This window comes from Acinonyx jubatus, chromosome C1 (genome assembly GCF_027475565.1).
Source record: "Acinonyx jubatus isolate Ajub_Pintada_27869175 chromosome C1, VMU_Ajub_asm_v1.0, whole genome shotgun sequence".
NCBI lineage: Eukaryota > Metazoa > Chordata > Mammalia > Carnivora > Felidae > Acinonyx > Acinonyx jubatus.
The window spans coordinates 112,288,153-112,308,237 of NC_069381.1; the positions used below are offsets into that span (position 1 = coordinate 112,288,153).

Genomic DNA, 20,085 nt, shown 5'->3' on the forward strand with positions numbered 1-20,085 from the left:
TTGGGGTGAGCAAGCCCAACGGTAACAACATGCATTGTGCCAGCCCCTGCTATTTTAGATGGAACCTCCTTTTTCCAATGTATTCATTTTTAGGCAGGTGTTTTCCTAAGTTCTGGAGCTATAGAAATGAACAAATGTTGTCCTGCCCTTTTGCAATCTACATGACAGATTGTCTGTTATGAGCAAATCAAAGCAGTTATCAACCCCTGTGCCCTTAACTTAGTGCTTCCAGAGACCTGCTGCCTATTTGTGAGGTAGGAAGGGCTAAGGAACTGATACGTGGCAGTGTCTCTCTAGAGAAGAAACATGCAAATTGGCACTGATTTATAGGAAAGTTAGGTGGCTGCTTCAAACAGGGAAGTACAGGGAACACTCAAATCCACAGCATTTCATTTTCTAAGATGAAGAAATTCTCAAACTATGCAGACTAGATGAAGAACATATTCTCACTACTGAATCATTCACTCAATGAGGTTTTACTTTGTCACCATCCTGATTAGAAAAACAGGGCACATGGAATCTGGGGAAAAGAGACTTGCCTTGTTTTTCATTGCAAGGAATAGGTCCTATTTATTTCATACACCATTTCTTTTCAGGAAGGTTGGCATGGAGAAGAGTACAGGGCATTTGGATATTGTTTGATGAAGAAATGAACAACATTAAGAGCTTATCTTTGGGATCCTTCATTAGGTTCACTTACTGACATGGAATATTAATTTATAATATTTTTGGTTTTCGTGTCCATGCTCTACAAGGCAGTTATTCCTTAGCCCCGGATTCTACATAGGTAAACAGAGGCTTGTGGGTTATGTGACTTTCCCCATAACAAATAGCTGGCACATGTCTGCAATGAAAACAGTTCTGTTGAGTGACCACACCTACTCCTTTCCATCATCCAATACTGTGAGTGAAACTGGTTTGCAACACTGGATTAGGCATGCTGGAGCAGAGCATTGTAGAGGGACAGCATACATAATTGGGAATGGCAGCAACTGGCAGACTGAGTGTCATCAGAAGGCGCCTGCTCTGGCGTTGACAAATAATTGTAACTTCACTCACGACGCACAGTGCTCTCTGAGGCATGGCCAGTTGAGGGGCTCCACTCCATTCATCCACAGTCCCTTCCTCAAAATTGAAGGCCAGTTAATAAACTGATACATCTTTTGCTGAATATGTGTATGCCCGCCCTTCAGATAATTCATTGTTGAGTTGCTTTTGCATGTATGTTAATACAATTAATCAGGTTACTAGCAAATCCTCTTGCTGCTTTCTTCTGGGTAAAATTCTGCTTCTAAGGATGCTTTTGGTGGATATTTAATCTAATGCACTAGATGTCAATTTTATGAATTAAACTTGGGATTCCAGATGTTTTCCCTGTTACCCCTGCCAATATTCACCATGGTAGGTAAGAAGATACTCAGAAATGACTCAAAATAGAGGCTTACATAGTTTGGCTTTTGGGATGAGTCCACACTAATCTTTATTCTTATGTCTCTCCTCCTAATTGTGAAAGTATACTTGAGATTTTTTTCCAGCTTTCCATGCAACTTGAACTTACAAACTCAATTCTGCTATGACTGTCCTTCTTTACTCTGATAGCGAATACTTAGTGATAATTATCTTCCACAAGTACCATAACCGTCCCTTTCCCAAATGCTAACAAATATGAATGAGAGGCAGGGAATCATTCTCATAAGGAATGGCACTTGCTGTTCCTTCAGCATGGGCTCGTGGTTTTTTTTTGTTTGTTTGTTTGGTTTTTGTGTGTGTGTGTGTGTGTGTGTGTGTGTGTGTGTGTTTGTTTTTTTTCTTTTGGTTTCTTTCTCTACGGAAGAGCTTTTAGGTTTGCTTTTGCACCTCTGGGAATTCTGCCCCCTGCCGTCAGCACTTGTCTCACTCTTCCTTCAGAAGTACCTTTGAGCACACAAAGGAGGCTGTTCCTTTCTCTTTTGTTCCCTGGAATAGGAAGTTGATTACAATGATGGCCTGCCTGTGGTGAGGCCATGCTGGGTGCCAGCCCACAGGAGGAGGCCAGTGTCCTCAATGCACAGAAGGCAGGAGGACATTCTGTACCAAATTAACTGGTATTTGGCAAGTCTAGGCTTCATCCTGGCACAACCAGGGCACTTGAAGGAAACTGTGTTTGCCTAGAAACTTAGACTTTCCCACTATACATATAACCCTCTATCTCCCTTCAACCAGAAAAAGGACAGAAAAACAGAAAGATAAAGAAAGAACAAACAAAAGAGAGAGAGAGAGAGAAAGAAAGAAGAAAGAAACCAAATAAATTAAAATGTGTCTTCTCTATTTTTCTCTTGGGATTCAACTTTCATAAATGTACCAATTTATGATTGGTCATAAATATACCAATCAGAATAGATTATGAGCAAGCTTCATTAAAATATATGTTCATGGGGGCGCCTGGGTGGCTCAGTCGGTTAAGTGTCTGACTTCAGCTCAGGTCACGATCTCGCGGTCCATGAGTTCGAGCCCTGCATCGGGGTCTGGGCTGATGGCTCAGAGCCTGGAGCCTGCTTCCGATTCTGTGTCTCCCTCTCTCTCTGCCCCTCCCCCATTCATGCTGTCTCTCTCTGTCTCAAAAATAAATAAACTTAAAAAAAAGCTGCTGAGGATTCAACTCAGTTTAAAAAATATATATGTTCTGGGGCGCCTGGGTGGCGCAGTCGGTTAAGCGTCCGACTTCAGCCAGGTCACGATCTCGCAGTCCATGAGTTCGAGCCCCCGCGTCAGGCTCTGGGCTGATGGCTCGGAGCCTGGAGCCTGTTTCCGATTCTGTGTCTCCCTCTCTCTCTGCCCCTCCCCCGTTCATGCTCTGTCTCTCTCTGTCCCAAAAATAAAATAAAAAACATTGAAAAAAAAATTTAAAAAAAATATATGTTCATGTGTGTTAAATGTGCTCAAATTAAATTCTATTACTAAAAAAGATAGATAGATGATTGATAGATAGATAGATAGATACATAGATACATAGATACATGATAGCAATGAACTTGTAGAGCTCCATACAGGCCAATTCTATCTTGTTTCAAAGAATGCTATGTACAGCTTAACTATTTCACAAAATGGTAATTTTTTCTTCTCTGACATGTAAAAGGGGAAAACACCACTTACACTGAGCTCCAGCAATTTTCACCTGATAACACCTGGGCAATAAGGAACTGTGACCCACTACAAAATGGAGTTCCTGCTATCTCTACATAGAAAGGAGCAAAGCCTGACCCTACCCAAGTTGAGGTGTAGGGCGAGCCTCCCCTTCTGGAGCTCCAGAGTGATGTGGTCTCCACGTTGACCTTCTCCATGGAACAGGACCCCATCTCCTTGCATGCTCTTGAATTTCAGAGAGATCACATCTTTGAGAGTGCTCATCAGCTTCTGATTGAACCTGTACAGAAGGGAGCTTCGGCCATCAAAGTCAGCGACATCTGACTCTGGGCAGAGAGAGAGAAAGAGAGAGAGAGAGATCAGTTAATATCCTCATAATTGCTCTTCCTGCTTCCCATCTTAGTTGTCCAAGTTATAGGAATGTTCTTGACATTGGGAAGGTCCCATCTCAACAGGAAGCATATAGACTAGGCTCAACTTAATAGACTCAAGGGGGATTATTCATTTATAAGCAAGCATCACACACTGAATCAAAGTGAACTGATTTGTAGCCTGGAAGTAAAACCCCTCATTAGTGATATGTCATATTTTGCTTGAGGGGACAGGGTGAGAATACCATAAGTACCTACATCAGGCTCTACAGTGTCAGGTGCCTGGTAGTAATAATCTCTCATGATTGACCTTCATTATCAATTTGTTTCCGATATCTGGAGCCACTTGACCTCCTCATCTCAGGTTCAAGGTTAGAGATGGAAAAATACAGTCTATCATTCCACAATTAACTGAATAGTACTGTCTTCTTAGAACCTGTGTTGAAAAATATTGTGAGGTCTCCTCTGAGTTCAGTAGAAAAGAATATGCGGTAAAGGAAAACTTGCTGTTTGTATAGGGAAGGCAAATATATGGCACCCTTACCATCCCTGACTTATCCTGTGTCAGTGATAGCTCTCGTTTCAGTTTTTATATATAAAAAGTGTTCAATTACTATTGTTAAAGCAACGAAGAGAAAGTCAAGAGAAAGATCGTGATTTAAATCAACTCACTTTGTAGATATGCATAAACATATCTGAAAATTGTTTGTCAAAATGTTAATAGGGATTCTCACCTCCCCAAAGAAATTATAGAAATGACAAGTAAGTATATGAAAAGATGCTCCACATCATGTATCATTAAGAAAAGGCAAATTAAAACAAGAATGAGATACTGAACACTGACAACAAGAAATGCTGGTGAAGATGTGAAGTGACAGGAACTCTCATTCATTTGTGGAAGGAATGCAAAATGGTACAGCTGCTTTGGAAGACAATTTGGTGGCTTCTTATAAAACTAAACATACTCTCATCACACCACCCAGCAGCCTCACTGCTTGGTATTTACACAAAGGAGTTGAAAACTTATGTTCATGCAAAAATCTGCACATGGATGTTTATAGCAGCTTTATTCATAATTGCCAAATCTTGGAAGCCACCAAGATGTCCTTCAGTAGGTGGATGTATAAATAAACTGGTATATCGAGACAGTGGAATATTATTCAGCACTAAAAAGAAATGAGCTAGCAAGCCATGAAAAGACATGAAAGAAATTTAAATGTGTATTACCAAGTGAAATATGCCAATCTGAAAAGGCTACTGTATGATTCCAACGGTATGATGTTCTAGAAAAGGCAAAATTATGGGGACGGTAGGTTCACCAATTGTAGTAAATTCACCATTCTGGCAGGGAATGCTGACAACAGGGGAGGATCTGTATATGTGGAAGCAGGCGGTATGTGGGAAATCTGCATACTTAATTTTGCTGTGAATCTAAAACCACTCTTTAAAAAAGTAAGTCCTTAAAAATAAGTTAATAGAGACTCTACTTGGGAGGTGTTCTATGTTATTTTCACATTAGTTTTCCTATTTTTTTTAATTACAAAAACTTTTACAACGAACACTTATTACTTTTACAATAGAAAAAATTCAAGACTATTTAATATAACTTGAAACAGATTCATTATTTACCATCTTATGTGGGTGGGACAGTGGTGAATGGTGTATGGAAGGGGTGGGATTGGTCTTATTTGAAACCAAGCACTCATAAAAACTCAATTTTTCATTATTCATCAAGCAATTAAAATGCTCGGCTTGAGCATACACAATGATAAATTAAGTATATTATTTTGGCCAAGGATCTAGAAACATTCTTTGTAAAGCCAAAATTATGAAATGAAAGTAAAAGTGAAATCATACTTTTACTGTAATTAGTTTTAAGATGCAATTTAGCAATTTATTCCTAAGGAACAAAGTGATTCAAACCAAAAGGTTGCTGAGGACTCCTTAGACCCTAGAAAGAAATACTTCAGCTACAGAGGTTTTCATCAATTCCCACCTCCCTTAGACCCTTCCCATACCACCCATCGCTACCCCTACACCTGTCCCCTGAACTGGACTCCTATCCAAAGCAAATGGAGGCCACAGACAACAATATGTCATCAGTTATGTTGTAATGAGTCCATGCGTAGATAAGGTCATGGATTTTAAACAATGATAGTCATAGCTTGCTAGCTGAGTCACCTTGGGCAACTCTATCTCTCTGAGACTTGATTTCCTCCTCTGTAAAATGGGGTACTTAACATTCTTCAGAGAAGACTGCAGTAAGAGTTAAATGTGCTAATACATATAAAGTGACAATACGTACAAAGTGATGCCATCATGTCTGACACATTGTGTTACATCAATGATAGGTAGTAGGGGTATTAATAAGATTGGAATGACTGGAGGGACCTGAGTTCCTAACCAGTCCAATCTGGTGGTCACACTCCACTTTCTCACCCAAAATGGTGCTATTCCATTTTTCCATTTTTTGAATCAATGGATTACTGCCCAGGTCTCACACTCTATTTGCAATTCTTCATGAGTGCTGGGTGCATACATTATGAATCCATACTCTCTTCCAATTGTCCCCCTCTGTCGCTGCACCAGACTCTGGGTAAGAAACTGGGTCCTTAGGAGCCTGCTGTTGAGTGAATTGATACAACACATACTATTTATGGACAGCCACACTAGTATGGGCTATTACGAGCTCTAATAGAGAGTATACCCAGTGTTATGGGAACAGAAAGCTGAAACACTCTATTGTCTGTGGGTGTGGGACAAATGCTTTCATGAGTAAACAGGGAGTGTGTTATTACTTCACAGACACACCTTGTGCCCTGTGTCTCAGCTTGAAGTACACAGGAACTCTCTCCACTCCACGGCCCTACTCCCCTCCCTCCTGATCCATCACAGCACTTATGACCTGCATTATGTTCCCTCTAATGTCTGGCTAATCTAGTAACTAATTTGGTGATATAAGTGTTGATGACCTAGGTTACCTCCAAGAAAACACATCTCCCTATTGCCATGAAACCTAAAGGAGGCAGAGGCAATCGACAGGAACAAAAACAACAAATATTGTTGGAAGTCTAACAGTCCTGGGTTTCAATTATGGTCTTGCCATTTATAAGCTGGAAGACTTGAGGCAACTCAAGTGATGTCTTTGAGCTTCAGTCTTCTTATCTGTACAATAGGGCTAAGCAAAGCCTACCCTACGAAGTCGTCATGAGAATTCCATAAACCGTACCTGGAAATGAAGAGTCAGTATCTCACACCCCTCATCTCATCCATCATTAATCCAAAGGCATTACTTACAGTGGTAAAGATTTGTGCATGGTATGAAGACGATCCAAAGAACACAGTTGATTCAGTATCTGTCATATCACACTGAGCAGGTATGCATTCAAGCCTACATCATCACCTTCATAGTCTTAAAATAGCCTTGTAACTGCCGTCCCTGATTGTACGTTTGCTACTTCCCTCTGACCCATTCTCTCATCTTCATAAAACATAAGTAACATTACCCATCACCTTCACTGAAGCCCTTCAGTGAACTCCCTTTACACTGAGAATTAAATTCTGTCTCTGAGACTTCCTGTAATCTGGCCTTCTTGCTTTCCCACCTCATCTTTGACTTCCTTCCCCAACCCTGAGTCCACTGTATGCACAATGTACTTTCAACGTACATGCATGTGCAACGTGGGGGGTCTGGATATGTAGAGAGCACACGCCATGAGCCCTGTGATGTCATGTATATCTATAACTGTATCTGTATCTGTATCTGTATCTATATCTATATCTGTATCTATATGTATATCTATATCTATACAGATACAGATATAGATTTATGTGATCTTGATTTCAATCAGCCTATGAGGAACCTACTATTTGGGTTCCAGTTTTACAAGTGAAGAAACTGTGGTTCAAAGAGGTGCAGAAGTATGAAGTTAGCAAGGGGCAGAGCCAGGATTCCAACCTGCCCCACCTGACTTTACCCACTCTGCATGTGCTGAGCACTTACACGAGGTCCACCCCTGTCTCACTGACACTCTCATTTCCAGCTGTCAGGCAGGTGCTTGGCCATTCCATAACGGGTTAGGGATTAGCGAGTTTTCCCTAAATGCCCCGATACTTCCTTCACAATGCGCCTCCCAAATGGTATTTGACACTTGGTTGTTTCCAGCATGACAGAGCATCCCATGAGGGCAGGGGTCAGATGTGTATTAACCACCTCATTGACTCAGAGCCCAGCATTGGGCCCAGGACATTATGCTGTCCAGAAACACCTGTGAAATGACTTAGGGGCCCAGTAAGGAAACCATGCTCAAAGGTATTACTGCCGATTGTCCCTTAACTTCCTGTCATGTTACCTGTCCCCACCATTTAAGAGTCTGGCTACCCATTCACACTCAGAGGGTTAATTTCCCTGGAAGTACATGCTCAGCCACCTGGGATGTGACAAGTGCTTTCCCTGCAGACACATGCTCGCCAGCGCAGAGGTGAAAGGCCCCCTCTAGAAAGACAGACTTGGCCTGGTGCAGAGTGGAGGCTTTCCACCCAAGGCCACCAATGACTAATGAGAAAGACACTTTGACAATCCAAGAGACTTCAGGCAAACACACTGAACCTTTTGAAATATGGAGTCACACGTAAAATGTGTCAACCATTTCTCAGAAGAAGAAACAGGAAGTTAAAGAGAAAAAGAAAAGTTTACAGAAAAATGAAAATATTTTTAAATTGTGGTTGTGAAGAAAAACAATTCTGTAATACACTGCTTTTCTCTCTTTATTTATTATTGTAATCACTTTGTCCTGATTCTCTCATTCAGTACTTTCAGGATTTAATTTGTGGCATGGGGTCTGGTTACAGACATGAACACCTTCATTCATGTTTTACAAGCAACTGAAAGAAGATTCTTTTTAAAAATACCAAGAAAAAAAAAAGGAAAGGAGGGGAGAGGAGAGGGGAGGAGAGGAGAGGAGAGGAGAGGAGAGGAGAGGAGAGGAGAAGGGAGGAGGGAAGGGAAGGGAAGAGAAGGGAAGGGAAGGGAAGGGAAAGAGAAGAGAAGAGAAGAGAAGAGAAGAGAAGAGAAGAGAAGAGAAGAGAAGAGAAGAGAAGAGAAGAGAAGAGAAGAGGAGGAGAGGAGAGGAGAGGAGAGGAGAGGAGAGGAGAGGAGAGGAGAAGAGAAGAGAAGAGAAGAGAAGAGAAGAGAAGAGAAGAGAAGAGAAGAGAAGAGAAGAGAAGAGAAGAGAAGAGAAGAGAAGTGAAGAGAAGGAAAGGGAAGGGAAGGGAAGGGAAGTGAAGGAAAATGAAGTGTGTTGCAAGGTGCTTAATGGGTAGAGATAGGCCCCTACTGGCAGGTGGAAAAGTATGTAATCACCTCAGAATATAGTTTTAAGAGCACCAAGAAAATAACTGACAAAACTAAATATATCTTTTGTGTCCTTTATCACAGCCTCTCTAAGCCACCCATAGAAATTTCTTACTGTGGATGAAGTAATCCATTCTCTAGGGGAAAAAAAGGAGCAAATTAGGACATATTGCCTGATTTAACGTTCTCAACAGCGCTGCAACGTCCATATTTTTCCCTATGTGTAACATGGGGAAGCCAAAGCACAGAAAGATTATGTACCTTGCCCAAAGGCATACACATGGTAATAAGTTGTGTGACCCGGAAACCATCAATGTTTCCTCTGAAAAAATGGATGGGTGTGAAGATACAACAAAACTTACATCTCATGCCCAAGGAGAATGTGCATGACTTTGTACAAGGAGAATGAATCATGCTCTAGAGAGTATGTATGTGTGTGGGAATGTGAATACAAGAAAGGAGATGCCAATTTAAAAGGGAGATAAGGATGGGACTCCCGGCTGGCTCAAGGTGGGTAAGCGTCCAACTCTTGATTTTGGCTCAGGTAATGATCTCATGGTGTGTGGGATCTAGTCCCACACTGGGATTGATCTCATGGTGTGTGGGATTCTCCTTCCCCTCTCTCTCTCTCTGCCCCTCCCCTACTCTCTCTTTCTCTCTCTCTCAAAATAAATAAATAAACTTGAAAAGGAAGATAATGTTAAATAGGAAGTTTTCTTTTCCTTAAAAGTTGATATGAATTTTCCTGGTGTCCCCACTCTGTTGTACTTCTTTTTTCGCTCAGAGCAGTGCTGTTCCTAAGAGGACCAGGGAAACCACACAAACTTCTGAGAGGCTTTTTTTAGGGTAGACGTGGAATGCCTTCCCCACCCTCACTATCTCCACTAAGCTCAAACCCCCTTTCTTAGTATATTTCTGTGGTCTCACTTCAGTAAGACATTCTTATATTCAAAATTTGTTGACCTCCCTCAACACATGTGAGCACCCATGTTCAGCACAGGAAGACAGTGATAAACTCCACTGTATTGTTTGGTCAGCCCACATTCCAGTCCTGGCTACCCGTCCCGCCCCTCCCCAGCGGCATTCCCCAATTTCTTCTTGCAGAGAAGACAGCTGTTAGATATTTAGTTCCCAGAGTGGACAATCTTCCTCTCTCTCAAAATCAATTTTTAGGATCTCGTTCTGTGAATTTAATTCCATTCAATTTGTGGCCCATTAAGGTGGTTATACATTGGCAGATTTCTCCAGAATATGAAGGAGAGCCCATGTGGGGACCCAAAAAGGTGCAGGATATGGGCAGGTAGGTCCTACAGCCCACAAAGCTGTCCTTTTAGGTCAAGATAAAACCAGCACATACTCCCCTCCATCCCAGCAGTACTGAGAAATGCCAGCACTGGCCGATTTCCCACTGGGCCCATAATTGCTGACCCAGCTGTCAGAGCTTGTTTTCTGAGAAAGACAGAGTTCTGGAGGCATACTCTGGCATATTTGATGGATGTTGGTAGCTTGTCAACAAACCAGCTAAAAAAAGGGCTCCACTGAATTAAAGATTCCAAGCTCAAATCCCCAAGTGAGCTGAGAAGGATGCTGGTGTGGGCCCAGGACACAGAGTCTGTTTTCTCATAGACACAGAAGCCCAAGCTCAAAGCTGACAGAGGACACCATCGATTCACCCTGAGACAATTAGTCCCACTCAGACTCTTTGGCTGTTCACAGCAAACATGATTTTCAATACAATCACAGGTTGAAGCTTATCTTATGATACATTATATAAGAAAAATGATTATTATTCAGACCATATGCTTGCACCGAGGACTCGGGGGCTTTGGCTAGCAATCCGCAAAGCACAAAGGTTTCCACAGTCGGCTCGCGCTTACACAGATCCTCTACCAATCCCGACTTTGCCAGGCCTTATCAGAAGCTAATGATAACCTCAGATGAACTATGAAAGCAATGTCAGTTTCCAAAGTTAGCACTGACAATCCCTAAGAAGCGCTTTCCTCACGGAACTTCTGACATTTCTATGTACGATAGACAGCAGGGAAAGCACAGAATGGATCTCAAGAAGACAACATAAAAAACAGCCAGAGTACAAAAAAAAACCAAAAACAAACAAACAAAAAACTTTGAATTTCAACCCTAACTTTAGCAGATAGAATTTTTAGCTCTGACAGTCAGACTTGCCTTCTTAAAACGCCCAGGGATTTTTGGATATCTTACACATATAGACATCTCTGAACACACTTGAAGTTTGTAGCTCAACTGGACTGTTCACGAGCTACGAAGAATTATACCCAAATAATGTACTCACTTTAAGGAATTCTATAAACAGTAGAGATGCTTTGGCTGTTTATTCTTAAGTCCACTGGCAGATCTTGGGCCTATTTTGTACTCTTTTTGGTCACTATGCTGAGCTATGAGATGCAGATGATTGAGACATGGGTCGTTCCATCCGGGGACACAGACACAGTGACACGAACACCCAGCAAATGAATCACTCTGGTGGAGTAGGAGGTGATAAAGGGAAGCATAATTACAGTCTGTTTAACTTTCAGCCCAAGTAGACATATGTGGGATGGAAGGGGAGCGTTGGACAACTAAACTGTTGTCACAACAGTATGGCCCAGGACTGGGTCACCCCAAGGAAAAAGGTACAGGGAAGACCACGGGAAGTGGCAGGTGACAGCCACTAAGGCGTGACAGGTTAACAGAAGGTTTTGTTAAAGGGGTACTGTTTCACAAATCTTATTCACAAGTCCCCAGAAGGAGGCATCAAGGCAAAGCCCAGTCCTGAGCAGGCAGCCTTTGGTGTGCAAATAGCATAACACAGTTATGAACTGTCTGCTTGCCTTCCAGATCGCCAGTAACCTTCAGCCGCAACACACAAACGTTCCCCGTGAAAGGGAGTTCGAACAATGAACGTCATTTAAGTAGGAGGGTCAACATTGGAGAAAACAGCTGTAATTTCCCACCATAAAACTAATGGGTATTTTTTTTCTTTTTCTTTTACTTTTTTACAGTTTATTTTTGAGAGACAGGGACAGTGTGAGTGGGATAGGGGCAGAGAGAGAGAGAGAGAGAGAGAGAGAGAGAGAGAGAGAGGGAATCCCAAGCAGGCTCCACACCACCGGCACCGAGCCTGAGGCGGGGCTCACACTCATGAAACCATGAGATCGTGGCCTGAGCCGCAGCCAAGAGTTGGACGCCAAACTGACTGAGCCGCCCAGGGGCCCTGGTATTTTTGTCTTAAAAAAGATTGACCATGGTTTCATTTGGGGGGAGAAACTGAATACCCCTTGTTAATGATTCTAGCTGAGTACCATCAGTGAAGAAGTCACTCCAGTGACCATTTCAACAGAGAGTAAATGTAACACAAACTATAGGGGGCAAGGCCTTGGCCTTTGTGAGGAAGCCCATGGCTGCGGAAAGTGGCTGATCTAACTATCAGTCCATTTTGCCTCCTAAGGCTCCTTTAAAATCATACCCATTAGCATAAGGGTCACAGGAATCAGAGCCATACAGTCAGTCAAAGTACAGAGCAGGCAGACAAACATCAATTCATCAGGAAAAATGGTTAGCTGTGGATTTCCCCTCCTTTTCTGGCCTTACAAAACACCTCGCTTCCTTAACCCCACGTTTATAAGAATCTGTCAGCCTTTTTTATTTATTTTTGTTTTTTAATACTAATGTTTTATTTTTGAGAGAGAGAGAGAGAGAGAGAGAGAGCGAGCATGAGCAGGAGAGGAGGAGGAGAGAAAGAGAGAGAGAGAGAGAGAGAGAGAGAGAGAGAGAATCCGAAGCAGGCTCCAGGCTCTGAGCTGTCAGCACAGAGCCTGACGTGGGGATCGAACACCATGAACCAGAGATCACGACCTGTGCTGAAGTCAGATGCTTAACTGACTGAGCCACGCAGGCACTCTATGTCTGCTTTTTTTTTTTTTTTAAAGCTATTAAAACTCCTGAGTTCATATTGTCCTATATATTTCTATATCTCCAAAGCCTAGCAGAGAGGGGACTAGTGAGTCATGTGTGTTGCCTACTGAAGTAGTTTTAAGAACCTCAATCAATAATAACTGTTATTTCAGATTCATCAGAAATGCTGACCTATGAGAGAATACCACAGTGTTTTTTAGTTAATATGTTCTCACTGCACATGTACATGTATATTTGTCTCTTCATAGAAGAGTTTCTTTTTTTGTTATTCTTCTGTGAACTATGAGAAAAAAAGAGAAAAAAAAGGGAAGGGAAGAAGTTGACTAACTCAATTTTAAGACCCTTCTGGGCCCTGATTTCCTCATCAATAGACTGAAGAAATTGCAATGAGTGACTGTGGAGGTATTTCTGGCTATAAAATGCTATCTATGATTTCCAAAGCAGGATTCAAAGCTCACACTGGGGTCTCCAAGCCCTGAGGCCTGACTGCTGTCATCATGTCCTCTGCTCCTATAGGGTTTAAATAGCTATAAACCTAGCCTCTTAAAGTCCCCTGTGATATGGACCTTAACATGCCATAGATGAAATTTACAGTTTTGCAGCCTCTACCATGTATGACAAATGGCCCCAGATGATGGGAACAACAAAGAGGGCAGCTGAAGCTGGGATGACAAAGAGATTTATTTGGGGAAAGAGAATGTGACTTCAGCTCTGAGGCTGATCAATTTTGGACGTCACCGCTTGGCAATAATTAACCAAGTAGGGGCAAAGTCTTTTTCTGTGTGGAAAGGAGGCAACTTAAGGTATACTAACACGGTTGTAAGTTTTAATGAGATTGGGAAGTGTGGCAGATCATGATGCCTTATCAGAATTTATAATACTTTTTAAAATTAGCTTCCCATAGTGAAAGGAATTCAAATAGAAGCCCCAGACAGAAGTCCCCTTAACCTAAAGTCTCCAGATGGGCCTGATGAAGGTGTTGGAACCTTTCAGGAACTGGTATGTAAAAAAGTTCACCTTCTTCCTTTGAGGTGCAGGTGAAATGTGGTCCTGAATAAGCTGGGAAAAGAAAAATGGGGAGAAGTGTGGTGACCAGCTTAAATAACAGCCGAAGATAATGATGATCAGAGCTAACCCTTTCTCAAGGCTTATCTTATGCCAAACGCTGTTTCAACCCATTTGCCTATGTGAAACAAGCACTATTATTACCTGTGTTTTCACTAAAAAGGAAGCTGCATCCACAGAAGACCCGAGATTGTCCAGGATTATACAACCAGTAGGTGAGAAAGCTCGCTTTGCATCTCTGGTTGTGAGTATGCCCGTGTGTTAACGTGACTATATACGGCCTATAACAGTGTTTACATTTCATTTAAAATCCTTAAGATTTGCAATCACAGACATGAAAATGTAGACAGTGTAAACTAAGAATGAAATGACTCTCATAGCTAGGAGAGGAGCTTGAGGAAACGGTTTTAAACTCTGGCTCCATATGACCACCACCTAGGAACAGAAAAAAAAAAAATGCTTATGCTGGGCTCTCTACCCAGTGATTATGACTTAGTATTTAGAAACAGAATATCCCCCAGGTGATTTTCATGGAGAGTTAGGTTTGAGAATGCAGGTAAGGGACAAAGAGGTAAGGAGCTACTGGACTGGGCAGTAGCCACACTCTGTTCCTGGACACCTTCCTATGCTCAGGAACTGAAGGTTGCTCACATTGGGCTTTGGGAATAAACCAATAATGTGGGTATCAGAAAGCTGAACAGAATGCTTTCCAGTAAGATTTTCCCATGTCATACGACTAAATGCTTTCAGACACATAGTAAAAAGCCCACGGATATAGGAACAGTACAGAACTGGGTTCAAAGCCTGTCTCAGAAGGCCACTGGCTGTGCCACTTTGAAGAAGTTGTTCATTCAACAAATTTAATAGCTATTAACTGAAATGAGCCTCTTTTTGCGCTATGAACTAGGTATGAAAGTAGATATGCTCCTTGATGCTATAGAGCCTGAAATAGTGAGATAGGTAGCTCACAATGAAATACACATTTAAATAGCTACTAGATATCTATATTGATCTATCTTTATTTCTCTCTTACTGTGTGTGTGTGTGGGTGGGTGTGTGTACGTGTATTCATTCTATATGCTGAATGTTGTATCTCCCAAAAATTCGTATGTTGAAACCTACTCCCCAGTGTGATGGTATTTGGAGGTGGGCTTTGGGAAAGGAGACAAGATCAATGGGATTAATGTTCCTATGAAAGAGACTCACCGAGTTCCCTTGTCCCTTCTGCCAGGTAAGAACACCGTGAGAAGATGGAAATCTATGAAACAGGAAGTGAGCCCTCCCCAGACACCAAATTTGCTGTGCCTTGATCTTGGACTTTCCAACCTCCAAAACTGTGAGAAATAAATGTCTGCTGTTTATAAGCTACCCAGTCTATGGTTTTCTGTTATAACAACCCAAACAGACTGAGGCAGAGATCGATGCTTTGAAATAAAAGAATGGTATGTGTTAAGATAAAAAAAAAAAAAAATGGAAGGGTAACTTCATTTGAATTGAGAATCAATTGGCACCTCTCTGAGAAAGTTATAGTAACGCTGAGATAATTGAAGAGTTGAGCTAAAGGGGCACTTGGGTGGCTCAGTCGGTTAAAGCATCTGACTTGAGCTCAGGTTATGATCTCATGGTTCGTGGGTTCAAGCCCTGTGTGGGGCTCTGTGCTGACAGCTCAGAGCCTGGAGCCTGCTTCAGATTCAGTGTCTCCTTCTCTCTCTGCCCCTCCCCCACTCATTCTCTCTCTCTCTCTCTCTCTCTCTCTCTCTCTGTCTCAAAAATAAATGAAAATTAAAAAAAAAAAAAAAAAAGAGTTGACCTAAAGAAGGCAGAGGCGGTGCGGAGGGGGAGCCCTCCAGACAGAGTGATCAGCCCATTCAAGGGCCCTGAGATAGGAAGGAGGCAGCATGGCATGAGAGACCACAGAACAGAAGTCACTAGAGCTTGAGCCCAGGTAGGGAGGGACACCACAGAGCGGTGACGCCAGTGAGGCAGGTGAAGGCCAGGTCCCCTGGTACCTGTTTTTCATGCACAGGGTGCACACGGCTTTGGTTGTGTTACATGCAAGCAGAAGCTAGTGAAAAGTGTGCAGCAGGAAGGGGCTCAACTCTGTATTCTATGACAATCCTGCTGACTGTAGTGAAGATAATAGAAAAGAAGAAAAAGACAAAAAGAAAAAGAGTGAAGGTGGGTTGCTGAATTAAAAATCCAGGTGATACAAGAAGTAACTAAATGAGGCTGGTGACTGTGAGGATGAAAAGAAATGGGCATATTGCGGATGGACTGGGAAGTCATACCGATAGAACTTGTTGATGGATTTGCTATGGGAAATAAGGGAGAGGGCAGATTGAAAGAAAGTTTCCCACGGCTCATTTGGGCACCTGGTATTGTCTACTGAGATGAGGAGGTCCACAAGCAGAAGAAACTGAATGTGGTTGGAGGGTTGATTTTAAGAGTTCCCTTTGAGACATGTGAAATTTGAGCTATTTATGACATAATGAAATTGAGATATCAATCAGGCAAAAGCATATGTAGTTTTAGAGCTCAGAAGAGATATTTGGCTCAGGATGAAAATCACTTATCTAAAAGACACTTCATCTTTATATATTTCAGTCAGTCGGAAGGGCACCTCGGGAGTCATGTGTCCCACTCTAGATTTTGGCTCAGGCTGTGATCTGGAGTCCCATGTTGGGTTCTACACTGACGGTGCAGAGCCTACTTGGGATTCTCTCTCTCTCTCCCTCTGTCTGTCCCTCCCTTGCTCATGCTCTCCCTCTCTCTCAAAATAAATAAATAAACATTAAAAAATAATAAATTTCAATCTGTCCTTGTACAGTACATAGGAGGAGTACTTCCTATTTGAAAGACATGGGGGAAGGGAAGGAACAAAATAGTTACAAACAGAGAGGGAGGCAAACCATAAGAGACTCTGAAGTACAGAGAACAAATTGAGGGTTGATGGGTCGGGGGGTCAGGAGGTGGGGAAAATGGGTGATGGGCATTGAGGAGGGCATTTGTTGGGATGAGCACTGGGTGTTGTAGGTAAGCAATGAATCACGGGAATCTATTCCTGAAGCCAAGAGCACAGTGTATACACTGTATATAGCTTGTTTGACAATAAATTGTATTAAGAAAGAAAAGAAAGAAAGAAAGAAAGAAAGAAAGAAAGAAAGAAAGAAAGAAAGAAAGAAAGAAAGAAAGACTGTTGAGGCTTGGAGTGTGTTGTACTGTAATGTGCATATTAAATGACAGTGGGGAAGGGGTATGTTGATGATGACAGTGGCATTTCTAATGGAAATCATAACTGAATGATGGAATGGTTGCCACCAATAGCAAAAATACTGGCTCCCTCTCCCAGACAGAGTCGCCATTAATCACAACGAAGAATGGTGCTCCCCATTTCCCTATTTCTTCTTTTGTAGTCTCTACAGGAGATGAATTATTTTTCCCAATTCTATACTGACATCTTTATTTCAAGTGTGCATCTTTACGCTACCAACTCAGTGATGTAGGAGGACCCACGTCCTTTATTTACTTGGGTCACCGCATGAACGTGTTTGGCCAAAAACTAATCAACCTGAAAACTGGTCAGAAAGAGAAAATATCCCCACAAAACTTAAAAACCCAGGCACCCTCAGTTGACAACAGTGGTGACACAAGAGGAAACATGGTAATGGAGGAGGTATTCAAGAACTCTTATGAGAACATAATGAGAATCTAGCAAGTGTGGATGCATACATGGAAGATGTGTCATAGCCATCACGAACTCGACACACAGCAAGAAGTGGTTATAACTGGTTCAGATTAGCTGTCAGCACAGTAAAATTATCTTCTTGGTTCACCAGGGAATTATTCACTTCATGAAATCATTCAGCAGAAGCAATCCGAAAAGAAGAACTTGGATTGTAGTCTTGGCAGAATGCCATGGAAGACCACATTGGATCCTACTCTTGGGCAGAGAGAGAGAGAGAGAACCGGAAGGAGGCAGAGAGCGGAGATCCCAGAGCCCATGCTGGTGCAGAAGCACCAACAGAACGCATCTGAATCTGGGATAGGCCCCTTCTCTGACAGAGGATGTGGTTGGTTAATGTTTCCCCAAAAAGCAACATGTCCTGGCAATACAGGGTGTTCCTCTATGGATACACACCTACTTTAGTACTAGCTGTCAGTTACTAAACACAAACTGTTTGCTACATACTCTGCTTTATGTTTATACACAGTAACTCAAAGGTGACACAGTAGTCTTTAAAGTAATTACCACTGTGATTTGAGGATGAGGAAACAAGAGACTCAAAGACGTCAGCAGGGTTTGCTGGAAGGTTCACATATTTAATAACAGGCCATTTGTTCACCCATTCCTATCTGAGCACACAAAGGGAATCTACTGCTCTGAACCTCATCATGACCGTGGCAAAAAAGACAGCACTGGTAACACGAAAGCAGTGGGAACGTCAGTAAAATGAGACGGTCACTGAGGAATTAATAAAAGAGAATGAAGACAATCAAGAAGAAAAGATGTTAAAAACATAAATACTTAGGGAAAATGGAGATATGCTTTTACTTCTAGAGATTTTAAGACAGAATATACCAGAATAGCCTTAAGGAGGCTCCAAACACAAATCGATCTGGGAACTGCAACCACAGATAATCTCAATTATTCAACGAGAAAAAGTGTAAGGTATGAAAGACACCCATGTGGAAGGAAGATTCTCATAAGCTCATAATTTCATTACTTACAAAAGGCAAGAGAGGGACGCCTGTGTAGCTCAGTGGGTTAGGTGTCCGACTTCAGCTCAGGTCGTGATCTCACAGTCCGTGAGTTCAAGCCCCACGCCAGGGTCTGTGATGACAGCTCAGAGCCTGGAGCCTGCTTTGGATTCTGTGTCTCCCTCTCTCTCTCTCTGCCCCTCCCCCACTCACGCTCTGTCTCTATCAAAAAATGAATAAACGTTAAAAAATAAAAATAAAAAGGTAAGGGAAAGGCCTTCATTAGAAGGAGTACTGCAATTTTTAAAAATGTAATAAACACATTCAAAAATGAACAACGATGCCAGCATCTACATCTAAAAATTAATTGCACGTTAAATATTCACGGAATACACAGCAGCTGTCAGACACCAATCTAGGTCCCAGGTAGCTGAGAGGTACGACATGATTCCACCTTATAGAACAGATTGGTGACAGACTGGTAGGGAAGCCCCAGGTAACTTTAATTTAACAAGATGAAACCTAGAATTGAAACATAAAACCTAAAAGGGGGCCACATGGCAAGGTCTAGGAGGCAAAAAGATTTCAAAAGCCGATGATATCTGATCTGGCTGGTGAAGGGCAATCAAGAGAAAAAACCTAATGAAGGAGAAAGAGGAATTTTCGGAAAAAGGCAGCTGCAAGAATGAAAACATGCAATCTGGAGAGAAGCCCAGGTCTGTGCCGGGAACCGTGCATGTACACACAGTGGAAGCTGAATATGGGGATATGGCAAATGAGAGGGGTGGAGAACTCTGAGCTCCGCCAAAGGCTGTGAGGAGCCCTTGAAGGGTGAGCCACTTCTCCTTTCCAGAAGGTCCTGGAAGCAGGGAGACGGCCACTACAGCTGCTGAAATGCTGGCTGAGATAAGAAGAGGGACAAATCAGAGGATCACATGACTGGGGTCTGCAGAAGAAGTGTACAGGGCACGGGATTTTCAAGCCGGGTTTGGAGAAAGAAGAAAGAGGCTCAAAGAAAGCAAAAGGGAACAAAACAAGAGCCTCCAGCTGGGGCGGACTCTGCCATGTTGAGGGATGACTGGAAGACACTGAAAGGCAGCCCGCTTTGACTCCTCCAACAAGGAGAGAGCTTTTCAAACTGGAAAGGCTAGACTTCACTAGGAAGGAAGTGAAGCCCAGGAGAGGTTAGAGAAGAGGAAGGGCTATCTCTTACTATAAATATCTTTCCTCCTGCAGGCTAGATGAAGTTTTTTAAGTTACTGTAGGGAAATGCGGGAGCAGAGAGAGACAAGTGGCTCTGTTTCCTACCTTCCTGCCCTTGCCTCTTGTGCACTAAGCAGCAAAATCCCACAGCTCTACCCCAGTTTCCCCTCTGTGCTCACCCCTCCTGCTGCCTGGAGATCCCCTCTGCCGGGCAAGTCACTACTCAACTTCTGAGACCTAGCTCAGGTGGCTGGTATCTCTGCAATCTTTCTGATACCAACAGTAGCACTGGCTTACTTTGTCCTCTTCCCCCCCACCCTCCCCGGGTCCCCTTTGCGG

At 42.5% G+C, this 20,085-nt stretch overlaps 1 protein-coding gene and 1 long non-coding RNA gene across 7 annotated transcripts in view; one reads left to right on the forward strand and one right to left on the reverse strand.

The window, feature by feature from the left end:
- The window catches only part of CNTNAP5 (contactin associated protein family member 5), an 801,874-nt gene that overhangs the window by 428,049 nt on the left and 353,740 nt on the right, over positions 1–20,085 (reverse strand). For all 6 annotated transcript variants that reach the window (XM_027056014.2, XM_027056013.2, XM_053214870.1 and 3 more), the window contains one exon: positions 3,246–3,449. In XM_027056014.2, coding sequence (XP_026911815.1) covers positions 3,246–3,449 — 204 coding nt within the window. The remainder of the gene's footprint in view (positions 1–3,245; positions 3,450–20,085) is intronic.
- On the forward strand, positions 13,566–15,213 carry LOC106966387 (uncharacterized). The gene is made up of 3 exons (XR_001428765.3): positions 13,566–13,779; positions 14,009–14,089; positions 15,077–15,213. It is a non-coding gene; the product is annotated as an uncharacterized LOC106966387 (long non-coding RNA).